Source organism: Pseudorca crassidens, chromosome 1 (genome assembly GCF_039906515.1).
Source record: "Pseudorca crassidens isolate mPseCra1 chromosome 1, mPseCra1.hap1, whole genome shotgun sequence".
Classification (NCBI taxonomy): domain Eukaryota; kingdom Metazoa; phylum Chordata; class Mammalia; order Artiodactyla; family Delphinidae; genus Pseudorca; species Pseudorca crassidens.
Window position 1 is genome coordinate 116,801,129 of NC_090296.1, and position 12,355 is coordinate 116,813,483.

Genomic DNA, 12,355 nt, shown 5'->3' on the forward strand with positions numbered 1-12,355 from the left:
GAGTCGCGTGCGCCCCCCCCCAAAAGAAACCTCATGTTTAATTTCTCCCCCCACCCTCCTATCAGTTCCGCAGAAAGAGCAAACACCAGGGCGATCCGTTCGTCTTTAGGGCCACATTGAACTACGTCTAAAACGCCTGCAGGAGGAAGGACGAAACACTGGCGAGAAGAGGGGCGGGGGAGGCAGGGAGCGCGCTGGGGGGTGGGGGGAGCACTCGCCGGGAGGATCGTCGCCCTCCCGGAGCAACGGCCGCTGCAACGCTCCAGCAGAGCCTCAGGCCGTTGGCAAGGGGCGGGGACCCCCATCGGGGCCCAGAGCACAACTGGGGGTCCCCGGAGCCCGCTCCCCCTGCTGCCTCCACGTCCGGGGCCGTCGGGGCGATGGCGCAAGTCTGCGCCCCCCCACCCAGGGACAACAGCCACGGTGACAAAATGGCAGCCCGGCGCCCGGCAGTCGTGCCACAGGCGAGCAGGGCCCCGGCGGCCGCCCCTGCCCCCCAGTAACGCCTCGGCGCCCTTCGGGCTCGGCCTCCGGCAGGCCTGGCCGTTACAAAAACAATAATAATAAATAAAACACCTCGAGCTCCAAACCAGCTCGGGAAGCCAAAAGGCCCGCCCTGGGGCCAGTCCGGCGCGCCCGCGCCCCGACCCGCACGCGCGAGGCCCGGCCGCCGGGTCGCCCGGCCGCCGGCCCGCGCCCTGCGCCGCATGGAGCCCGGCGCCCGCATTAGGAGCCCCGCGCTCGGCGCCGGCCGCGCCATGGGGGAGGGGAGGGGCGGGCCGCGCGAGACCCGGGAAACATGGCTGCTTGTCCTATTTCGGCGTCGCGGCGTGGCCACCAGCCCCCGGATCAGAGTTGGGAGAGGCTCCGAAGGTGGGTGTGTGGGGGCCCTGGGGGGAGCACGGCAGGGAGGGGTGCAGGGGGCGCTCTCTGGGAGCTATTTGTCTTAAGAACGTTTAAAAAACCGAGTTTCTCCTCCCTCACCCCTTTTGTCCCTCATTAGCTAGCTTTCTCCCCCTCCTCCGCAAACGGACAGAAAGTGCCCCCTCCACCCCCACCCGCGCCCCACCCCGCCTCAAGGTAGGGGGCAGGCGTGTGGGCCGGGAGACTCGAAGGCGAGGGGGCGTAAGCGTGAGAAATCGCTCCCAGTTCGGCGCGGCGCGCTCCCCTCCCCCAGCACACACTCGGGAAGTTTAAAGAGCCGGTTCGACCCGCTTTCGATCTCGCTCCCAGTTGGCCAGCAGCGGCGATAGGGTTGGCCGGGCGAACCGCGCCTCCGCACCCTCCCTCCGCGACCCCGGCCCCCTACTTGGCGCCCTTCCCCCTCCGCACGGGGGGCTTCCGGAAAGTACGCGGGAAGCCCGCGGCTCCGGCCCCCTCCCCCATCACCACACCCAGCCCCCCAATCCTCTGGCTCGGGGTCCAAGCTGGGATGAAACCGGCCAGAGAAAGGCAAACCGCCGGCAAATTGTTCGCGGAAACTCCAGCGTCCTCCGGCGGGCAACCCCTCCCCTCCCTCCGCCACCCCCTCCCCGCCCTGCGCGCCATAAGGCATTGCACGTCTACAGTCCACAGCTGCGTTATGATGGGGGGGGCACAAAAAGGATCTTGTTTTCAAAAGTCTCACTCAGGTTTGGGGGAGGAAGTAGAGAAAAGAGGAAGCAAGGCCTGCCTGCGCCAGGAATTCGGGTTTTAACGGGCTGGAGGGGCGACAGGTCAGCGCACAGTGCTACCCCAAACTCCCAACTCTGTGGAACCCTGGCCACAGGGCTGGGGTGAGGGGTCCTCCCGCCCGCGCTCCGCTGGTCCCCGGAGGGGCCACGAGAGGGGTCAGCCAGCGTCTCCGCCCCAGACCCGGGGTCTCCTCCGCTGAGCCTCCAACTCACATAAAACAGTGTTTGAAAGCGAGAGGGAGACAAAAACGGGCGTTCGAGTAACCCACCCTCACCTTTCCCCTCCCCGGGGGTAGGCTTTTGCCCGAGCCTCCCAGTTCCCATCGGTTTAAGTTTCCTCCGGCCGTACTCCCGCTACTGCCCAATCAATAACGGCGACGGGAAGGCAAACTCCCATCCCGGAGCTGCGTGTCTGCTAAGCCCGCATAAATCTGGACCCAGCCAATACCCACCACAGGCACCAGCTCTGGGCAGCTCGCGTCCTGACAAAGTTTCCCGGGCCCATTTATTAACTGGGCGCCGAATGGCTGCCAAGGAGCCCACCCTAGAGAAAGACGGGCCGGGGGTCGGGGCCGGGGGGGGCGGCCAGGGCTCAAAGCCTAGCATCTTAGGGAGGCCGGAAGGAGCAAGGGCGAGGGGGGACCGGGACACAGCCTTTGGGTAACTTGCAGTAGCGATCGTGCGAGGTGGGGAGGCGCGGGGATTATCTGTGCCTTTGCACGTTCGAAAATCCCTCCCCCCGTCTTCCAATTTATCCTCCCTTCGGAAGGAAAGGAAGAAACATCAGCATCTGGCCCGAAGGTGGGGTGGAAAGAGTGAGGGAGAAAGAGGAGGAGAGGAAGGGAGGCAGAGAAAGGGAGGGAGGGAGAGAAAGGGCGCGTTCACGAACACTACAAAGTTACAAATATGGCTCCCCCGTCTCTCGCCTCATCACTGCAAAGAAATGAAGACGCACTTTAAACTCGAGCCATTCCCAACTCCACTGCAGCCCCCTCCCCACGCGCTCTCCCCAGGGGCCTCGGCCCACATTTATCAGAAACTAAACCGGACTCGCGAAGCCCAAAACTTATTGTGTGTGTGCGAGCGAGCGAGCGAGCGAGAGAGAAAGGGAGGGGGAAGGCGCGGGAGGCGGGCGGAAGGGGGGATTCATTTATAAAATATAAAACCCCCTTTTTTTGTTGTTAAATCCAGGAGGCAGCCCCTCTCCTCCTCCTCTCTTGTTAATCTTTCCCTCAGACGGAGTCACGGGAGCAGCGAGCTCAGAGGGTTATTTTGCCTCATTCTCTCCGACCCAAACGCGTGCGCCCGCCGGCCCCCGATGGGTGCACACTCTCGCACCCACACTCGCACACGCGGGAGCACACGCACAGGTAGTCACACACCAAGGGCAGCGGCGGCGGCAGCCAGAACATGCTCGGCTGGCACTGCAACCCCCCAACCTTGCAATTCATTTGCAGTCCGACCCCCAAACCCACATCTCCCGGGCGCCCCCCTCAAAAAAAAGTGCCTCCCCCCAACGCACACACACACACACACACACACACACACACACAAAGTAGGAGAATGGACCGACAGAGATATTTTTGGCAAATGCTCACATCAGAGGGCGTCCTGTTCCGCAGCTCTAAATGAATCCGTTTGTCCATGTCCATCTCTCGCGCTCTCTCTCTGCAGAGGCTCCCGCGCCGGCGGAATTCAATCAATAAACCCCGAACCCACGGCCGCGCGTTTTAGGACTTTGAAGGCTCAACCAGCTCCGCTCGGTTCTCGAGCCCCCAGCACCCGCGGCGCACACTAACCTGATCACCGTGGAGGCGGGATTGGCAGCCCGGAAGAGTGGCAGCAGCCTTAGCCAATCGCCGCCGAGGGTCTCCGGGCAACAGCGAATGGTGGCGGAGGCGGGGGGGAAGGGACCAATGGGCGGGCTGCGCAGCCGGCCAGGGAGGCTCAGCCATTTGGTTGTGGTGCCGGAGACGGACCCCTTTAGATTTCGGGGCGGCTGAGGAGCGCGGCGGCAGCTCGGCGGCTGAGCAAGGGGGGTGGGCGGAATGTAGGGGGAAGGGAAGGTGACTGTGCCTGGAGGGCCGAGCCGCCCGGCCTCGCCAGCCCGCCGCCGCCTCAGCGTTTGGCCGGGGGCGGGGCCGCAGGTGCGTTATACGAAAGGGAGGGGCGCGGCCGGAGGGGCAGGGGGTCGGGGTCCGCGCCGGGCCAAGGGCTTCGTGGGGTTGCCCCGGGCCTGACCGCGCCGCACGACCGGGTTGTGGAAAGAGGCAGACGGCGAGAGGTCTGGGGGCCGCGGACTGCCCGGCGGGCGGGCAGATGAAAGGCCTGGAAAGAGGGGAGGGGTCAAGGGTGCGGTGGGGGGAGGGGCTGGTCATTTTCTGGGTCCAGCGGGCAGAGCTAGTGGAGCGTGGCTGCTGCCCCCCATCTCCTCTACGGGTTCCCACCCCCAGGCTGCGGCTCACAGCCCGCGCGCCCCTTCGCCTCCCGCCTCGTCGTAGTCCAGCCGTGGCCATCGCAGCCCCTTGAATACATAAGTAAATAAAAAGCAAGATGCGTCCACTTCTGGATGACTTGCCTTGCGGTCTCGACCCTCTCCATGGAGAGGCATTTCAGTTTGCATGTCAGCTTGGAAGGAGTGATCACCAAGAGGCACCCGGGGTTTTGTTTAATCAATAAATGAGTGAAGACCATGGACTAAGAATTGATGCTGAATACTTTGAATATTTTAAAAAATGGAAAGGGAAGGTGCTAGTAACTCCTGGTTTTCTGGACCGAACATAATTTTTGGGCTTTATAGACCTAGTGAAAGAAAACGGCGCACAGTTTATTTTAATTGTCCACCTGAGTCATTTGGTTCAATCTGGGCTGCCAAAGAGGCTCTATTTGGAGCACTTTCTCCAAGTTTTACGGTTTGCTTGCTTTCGGTTTTTTGAATCACATTAGTTGTAAGAGACCTTAAAGCCTTAATTCCCACTTGGTTAACAACTTATGGCCAGTTCTAGGACTGTGTTGTGTACTGCGTTGGCTGCCTTTGTCTGTTAACAAATCACGGGGATTGTTGTCAACAGGACAGATACGTCTCCACACAACTGTTTTTCGATTCTTTTATTTCTACACGTCTACACTCTTCCTCATGCACTTCAAGGTAGTTCTTTTGCATACATTGTATTTATTTTTCAGGGACATGGGTTCAAGGGAGAGATAAACCAATATGTATGTTGCATGTTTGAAATATTGTTACATAACACCAATACAGTTTCATTCTTGAGCATACAAAGTTTAGGAGGAAATAAAAAGTGACAGTGTAAATAAAAGGCACATATAGAATGCTTACACTGGGGAAGAAACTGTAGTAACTTTAATATTGTAACCCGATGGATTGCAAATGTGAAATCCTGCAACTAAGCATTTTACTCAGTAAATTCTTCTTTCAGACAAAATATTAAGTGGAATTGGAAAAGTGATCATGTATACTCTGAGTAGCTATGAAATGCAAAATAAAAATGGAAAGCCATTGTTTTATTTCATCTGCATATAAATAGTATGGGGTAATTTATTTGACTCGTTGCCTTAGCTGACATCAGTCTTCCTCAGTTTTGTTAATCTTATTGAGGTCAATTTGTGGAGCTGAAATTTATAATTTTTAAAATTGGCTTCGTTATAAAACATACAGGGACCCCAAAGTTCCTCTCTTTACCAGAGTCAGCTGTTATTTCTGGATATGGTGTTTAAGGTTGTTTCAAAACAGAGCTCTTCATCGATCACATTTAGCCAATATGATGTCTAGAATCTATATAGCACAGGAGTCCTGAAGTTTATGTTCTCTCTGGTGGTAAATGCTCATCTTCAATTAAAAATTTTAACCACAACTAAGTCCACGCCGCTAGCAATGTGATATGGTAGGGTACCTTTCCAGAGAAGTAATCCTTTAAAAGCCAACCAATCAAATGCAGAGATAGCCCCCATCCAGCTCTGCTAAAGGGAAGCAAATAGCTCATTTTATCGTACAAAGACTGGAGAGGATGACTTGGAAGCCCAAACCCCCCGTTAAAAAATGTACAGGAACAAATTAGAATGGAAAAAGTCATGACTTGATTACTACTCAAAATGTTAAACTTAACGGTTGTTTTTAGATAACAGCTTTTGTACTGGTTTTAGAAAATCGAAAGAAGGCTTCACTGGATGTCAATCATTACAGAAGCTGAAATATTCAAAAAGTGTATTTAGCCAATTGAATACTTAACTTCCCATCTTTCCAACATACTTTGAAAGGAGAGATTTTTCTCTCACTTTCACAAATAGATTTCTTTGTAGTTTATTTCTCAGAAAATTTTAGTGATTTTGATTTTTGTTATTATCAAAAGGAAATAGGAATATAGCTCAGCCAAAGCTGAGCCATTTGCCCCAGGCTACTTAACCAAACATCCAAACAAACAATAACAACAAACACTGCCCTTACAGTCCCTATTCTACAGAGTTGTTTCTTAAATTGCACTTCATTGCATATTATAGGAAATAAATGCCCTTGAATGGCTCTGAATATCAGACGTATAGTAAGAAAAGAAGCCCCATATCAAGGAATATGGGCTGAATTTTGAGGTGGAGTAGGAAGAGGATGAGTTCCTAACTCCTGAGAGATTCTACAATGGGAGTTAGGTTATGAAAGATGTCGAGTCTGTAACTTGCAGAACTGGATTTGATTCACACTGAGAAGAATAAATGAGATGCAGTTCAAAGGTTTGAGCCCCTAGGGAGAAATGGCCTTCAAGTAAGGAGAGAGATCTTCCTGCCTTACATAATATTTTCCTTCAAGAACCATTCCAAACAAATGAGCAGCCCATCTTATTCTTTAAGAGGTATAAGCAATGGGTGTCCTTAGCCTCTTGATACATTTTGGAAAACACTGTTTTATAAATAACCCACATTGGTGTTTCTGCCATTTTAACTCATTTGCTCTTGTTTGGTCTCTAAAGATGGAGACCCTCTGGTTAGCATCCTTTTATGAGTCAAGTTAATGTATTCACAAGTTCAACTTTTTGTTCTTCAGCTTGAATCACATACACTGGAACCTGGCCATAGTACTTTTTCACCTACATCATGGTTCTGCTGCCTGGACCCCAAAAGACAATGATGTGGAAAGACTCCAGCTTAATTATGTTCTCCTTTGTCTTTCTATATAAATAGCTTTTAGAAATGTAGATTATTCTTTTTTTCCTCTTGTTTTTTAAAACTGTAGATTGTTCTTTTGAAATTCATGGTAACAAATGTGAAGACTACTGCATTTTGATTTTAATAGCAAAGGCATGTTGAGGTCCAGGATTTAAAAAGTTAACCATTCTTAATTCTTTTGCTTAATAAAGCATTGGATTATTTTATCTCTCAAATTATTGAATAGTTACCTTATCAATGCATTGGTCATGGAGAAAAAGCACTGTCATTATGAAATATATAATGAAAATAGTCATTATATGTGATTTTAAAAATTAATAGTAAAAATCATAAAAGCAGCTTAAAGATAGCTTATAGATAGAAAAATATCTATCATCTATATACTTGTTAGAAACCCACTAGAAATGTTGTGAGTCTGTTTCTTAAATATATTTATTAAGGGTAATTTGGTATTAAGGGTAATTAAGAGGAAAGTTTGTATACCACTCACCAGGAAGAAAGCCATAGCTATAATCTCTTATTTTTAGTAGTAATTATGGCTATAAAGGAAAAAAAATAATGCCTTAAAGACAAATAATGGGATAAGGAGCCATAGAATAAGACTGACTGAGGACAACCTAGGTTGAAAAAATAGAAATACAATTAACTTAGAATCTACAAATTCATTTTAATCTATCTGGGGTTGAAGTTTACCTCTATGAAGAAAAGAGTACTAATGTCTATTAAGATGGAAGAGGTAGAGAACAGATTTTCTAAGAGCTTTTAATATATTTACTATCTGCAACTAGTGTTTCTAAGTTTAAGCATGCCTGGTGAAACTGTCCTCTCAGATTACCTACTTTGTAATGGCAGTTATTATTTGTACATATAATTACTTATATGTAATTCTTCTTAGAGATGAATTTAATGCGTTCTGAGAAATTAGTAATTTAAAAATTATTTCTAGTGGAAATATTAGGTCCTCAGGAGAGTATACCTATAACCTGAACTTCCTCTGAAAATTCTGAATTCTAGCAACTTGAATATAAAAATTACACCCAATGCACTTGACCAAATGAGTCATATGACGACTCTTAGCCAGCAAAGGAACACTGTCCTCTGAAATAATTTTGTATGCCTTATTGTATAAGAGAATTATATCACTAATACGTATGTTTATTCAAAGGCAACTTGAGTAAGGGTGACAAATACTTTTCACTAGGCTGGACCAACTCATTATGTCTATATTCACGTTCATGAGCAGAAGCAAAGCTATAGATGAGGCAGAATAGCAGGTAAATAGCAAGCACGTTGATCACAATGTGGTAGCACTTTTTATAATAGCTAAAGAAAGAAACAAAGAATATATTCATATACCCAGGAAAAAAGTCTAGGAAAGTATGCACCAGAAAATGTTAAAAATTTTTTTTACAAAGGTTCTCTGTGGGTGATGAGGTTACACTGTTTTTTGTTTTTGTCTATATTTTCTAAGTTTTTCAGTTGATAAATAATTTTTGCAATAAGAAAAAGTTATTTTAATGGAAAATACAGGTATAACAGATTTGGGGGATGCTTGTGCTAGTAGGATTTCTTAGTTGCAGACAATGGAAACTTTCCCTGACCGATACAAACAGTAGGCAATTTCTTATAATCCTATCACAAACCAAAGAACAAGGTACAGGAAAAGAGCAGGAAGTGGGAAGCTGGGCAGCCTGGAGCAGCCAAGATGGTACTCCAGGTATAGTCTACAGAAGACCCCCCATACCTTGGAAGTCATCTCTAGGCTGTGGACTCTGCACCCCTCCATTGCCGCGAATGATCTTTCAGGAGCCTTCATTTTTGTGTCACTCCCTCAAGCTTCAGAGCCGTTGGCAGGAATATTTGCAGATGCCCCAGCTGTCAGGGGAAAAGATTATCTGACCCCTTTAGCTCCTACAGTGGGGTGTGTGACCCTGCCTCCCATCTATTTTAGGATTCTGCCCAAAGAGTATTCTGATGCTAGGTGACCAAAAGCAAAATCCACTAAAGTGTTCTGATTAAACCATACTCTGAAGGTTTCCTAATGATCCAAATTAGCCTTGTCTGAGCTCCTCCCCTGCTCACTGCTGTTTACGAGGAAGAGACTTGCTATAGTCTGAATGTTTGTGTACCTCCCCCTACAGTTCATATGTTGAAATCCTAATCCCCAAAGTGTTGGGTTTAGGAGGCGGGGCCTTCTCCTTCAGGAGGTGACTAAATCCTTATCCCTCATGATTGAGATTTGTGCCCTTATTAAAGAGGCCCCACAGAGCTCCCTAGCCTTTCTGCCATGTGAGGACACAGTGAGAAATCTACAACCTGGAAGACAGCCTTCACCCAACCATGCTGGCACCTGACCTCGGACTCCCAGCCTCCAGAACTGTGAGAAATAAATGTTTCTTTTCATTTGTAAACCACCCAACCTGTGGTATTTTGTTGTAGGAACCCAAACATACTAAGACAAGACTGCATCACCTATCTAGGATCAACCTAAAACAGAGCTAATATCTGAACTCTTTGATTTCCTTTCAGATGCTTCCCTCTCCAGACCCTAGGCCAGAAGAAACAATGTACTATTGTTGATGTCAATGAAATACTTAACAAATCCGAGCTGGTAATAACTCTAAGACTTTGAGAAGAAGGATGCCCAGTAGAGATAATTGATTTTACATTACAAGGAATTTAGTCCTAAGGGTTATGCTAAAGATGAGAATAACCTACAAGTCATTTGTCATGAATAAATGCAAAGATCTCTGGACATCTTGTGGTATAAGATCTTGAGTAGTGATATATTACTGCTGATGGGTTTCTATCTGCTGCTGTGAGCGTATTTTCAGGCTCAGGTGCAGAACTAAGCTGAGGGGTATGAGATTTGTAGTAAAAAATTATTGGAAGTAGGCAAGTCGTCATAGACTAAGGGTTCACAATAGGATGCAGTCACTTTAAGGACAATTTTGAAGAAAAAATGCTGATGGTGAAAGAAATGCAAAAACCACAAACACATCAAAGAGGTTCATATTCCTGGGAACAAAAAGGAAGGTCGAAAGGATCTGCTTATAGAAAACATATTAATCTTGGGACGCTGTCCTTTTGCGTCTTGCCCCCCATCATTTCAGGTCACTTAGCTTACACTGCTTTTCAGCTGAAAAAAGCAAATGATACCCTTGCAAGGACTCTGCACAACATTATAGGAATTCAGCTGTTTTATTTTTACAACTATTAAAGCATGGTTTAACGGTTACATGAATAGAAGTTCCTTATAAATGGCAGTAACTTCTCTCCAGAGATGCAGTGCTCAAGATTCTGTTCATTGACATACAAAATGCTCTTCATGATCAAGTGTTTACTTATTAGAATTTAACTCTTTCTCAGACGATTTAATACAAACCGTGGCAGACAGCTGATTATTCGACAAAATCCATTTCTTCTTCTTCCCAGACACAAAGCTTGACCATGCTTTCCAGCTGCCCTTGTCATTAAATTGGGCCATATGACTGAGTTCTAGCCAGGGGAGTGTGAGTAGAAGTAATGTTTGCCACTTGGAGGGCTGAAATCTTGAATGCATGCTGACTGAGATGGAAGTGACAGAGTGACCTTAGATGCCATGTGTTGTTCATGAAGGTGGAACCCCCATCTGCCTGGGCCTCTATGGAGAGCTGTTCTACCAACCTGTTCACTTGCTCATCAGGAGACAGAGTGTGACCAAGATAGAAACTTTTAGATACTGTACCATTACATGTTTGTTTATTTGTTACTGCAGCCTAGGCTAACCAATACACTAATAAAACTTTTTTCAGTCTTAGTTTTTGATTCATTTATGATTTTGTAGATCAATTGTAAATTTTAAATATTTATCATTGTATTTGCAATATATCTTTGAATTAGAGGTTCTAAAGCACCATTAAACAGAAATAAAAGAGTTATACTGTTGACTCTTGAACAACATAGGTTCGGACTGTGCGGGTCCACTAATATGTGCATTCAAAAAAATAAATACAGTAGAATACAATACCACGTTGGTTGAATCAGTGGATGCAGACTGAAACTTACAGAGGGCTGACTATGGGCCTTGAGCATCCACAGATTTCGGTATCCACAGTGGGTCTTGGAACCAATCCCCCATTGATACCGAGGGATGACTGTATTAAGTAACAAGTACTTAATGAAAAGATCATTGTAAGGGAGTCTATATAAATGACATGAAAATATATCTTTTCCCCCCAAATTTAGTGCTTGTCATAGTAGGTATAAAATAAATATCTTTTCTCAACAATAAATGAACCTCCCTCCCAAGCTCCAGACTGATTTCAGTTGCCCAAGGGACATTTTTCAACAGTTTCCTACGAGAACATCCGCAGAACATTTCCACAACTAAAATGATCTTCCCTGTCAACCTCTGCCTACTCTGCCTCTACCAAAATACCATCATGCTCCCCACTCTCCTGTTTTTATCAAGGGCACCCTTTGAATTGTCCTCTGTTGACTCACATAGCCAAATGGTTGCTTCATTTTCTAAGTTTTATTTCCCAAATATCTTTCCTCCTTCAGCACACTTTCTCCACTCTATCCAAGAGTACTCAACCAGGGCTTCCCTGGTGGCGCAGTGGTTGGGAGTCCGCTTGCCGATGCAGGGGACACAGGTTCGTGCCCCGGTCCGGGAAGATCCCACATGCCGCGCAGCGGCTGGGCCCGTGAGCCATGGCTGCTGAGCCTGCGCTTCCAGAGCCTATGCTCCGCAACGGGAGAGACCACAACAGTGAGAGGCCTGCATACCGCAAAAAAAAAAAAAAGAGTACTCAACCAGCTCTAATTGTCCCTATGTAACAGTAGCTCCCAGGCTTCTAGTTTTCTGGCCAATAACATTGCAAAAAAAAAAAAAAAAGTATTTTAGGGACCAACATATGATTGCAAACTTTTAATTTGGCCAAATAAGAACATTATTTTAAAAAAATTTTTATGGCTGAATAACATTCATATAAAAATATATATCACATTTATATATATCCTATATATATCACATTTTATTTATCCATTCATCCATTGACAATTAGTTTGTTTCCATGTCTATTGTAAATAATGCTGCAATGAACATATGCATTTATCATATATTATCTATAGACTATTTTTAAAATAGTAAGGTAGAGAGGGCTCATTTCAGAATATAGGAAAGCCTTTTACCTTAAATAAATTAAATTTTATGCAAATCTTGACATTCTCCAAGATTTTCTACTCAGGTAGTTAGAAACTCTTCGGTGGACCAGCATTGGTCCTGAGGTCCTGATATCCTCTCATAGCTAGATGAATATTTCTGAGCTCCAGTCACGGTGCTCCTTTGATCAACAGTAGCCTCTTTGGTTCCAGGTGGCCTACCCCCCAACAAACTGGCATTTAATCTCCCAAAAAGAAGAACCCACACTACCTTCCCATTATTATCTCTAATTTCCAGACAAATCAGACCATCTGCTATTCCCTTCTTTTCTATCTTTGATGTGATTCTCCCAGCTTATGTATCC

The 12,355-nt window shown here is 46.9% G+C and overlaps 1 protein-coding gene and 1 long non-coding RNA gene across 3 annotated transcripts in view; one reads left to right on the forward strand and one right to left on the reverse strand.

Annotated features, from left to right (window-relative positions):
- Window positions 1–3,476, reverse strand: part of ANP32A (acidic nuclear phosphoprotein 32 family member A) — a 39,723-nt gene extending 36,247 nt beyond the window's left edge. For both annotated transcript variants that reach the window (XR_010946561.1, XM_067751832.1), the window contains exon 1: window positions 3,272–3,476. Coding sequence is in view for 1 of the 2 variants with exons in the window: in XM_067751832.1 (XP_067607933.1) it covers window positions 3,272–3,325 (54 nt within the window). In the remaining variant the exon portion in view is untranslated. The remainder of the gene's footprint in view (window positions 1–3,271) is intronic.
- LOC137231473 (uncharacterized) lies at window positions 732–10,402 on the forward strand. Its single transcript, XR_010946565.1, has 2 exons — window positions 732–873; window positions 3,348–10,402. It is a non-coding gene; the product is annotated as an uncharacterized lncRNA (long non-coding RNA).
- Window positions 10,403–12,355: the final 1,953 nt, after the last annotated feature.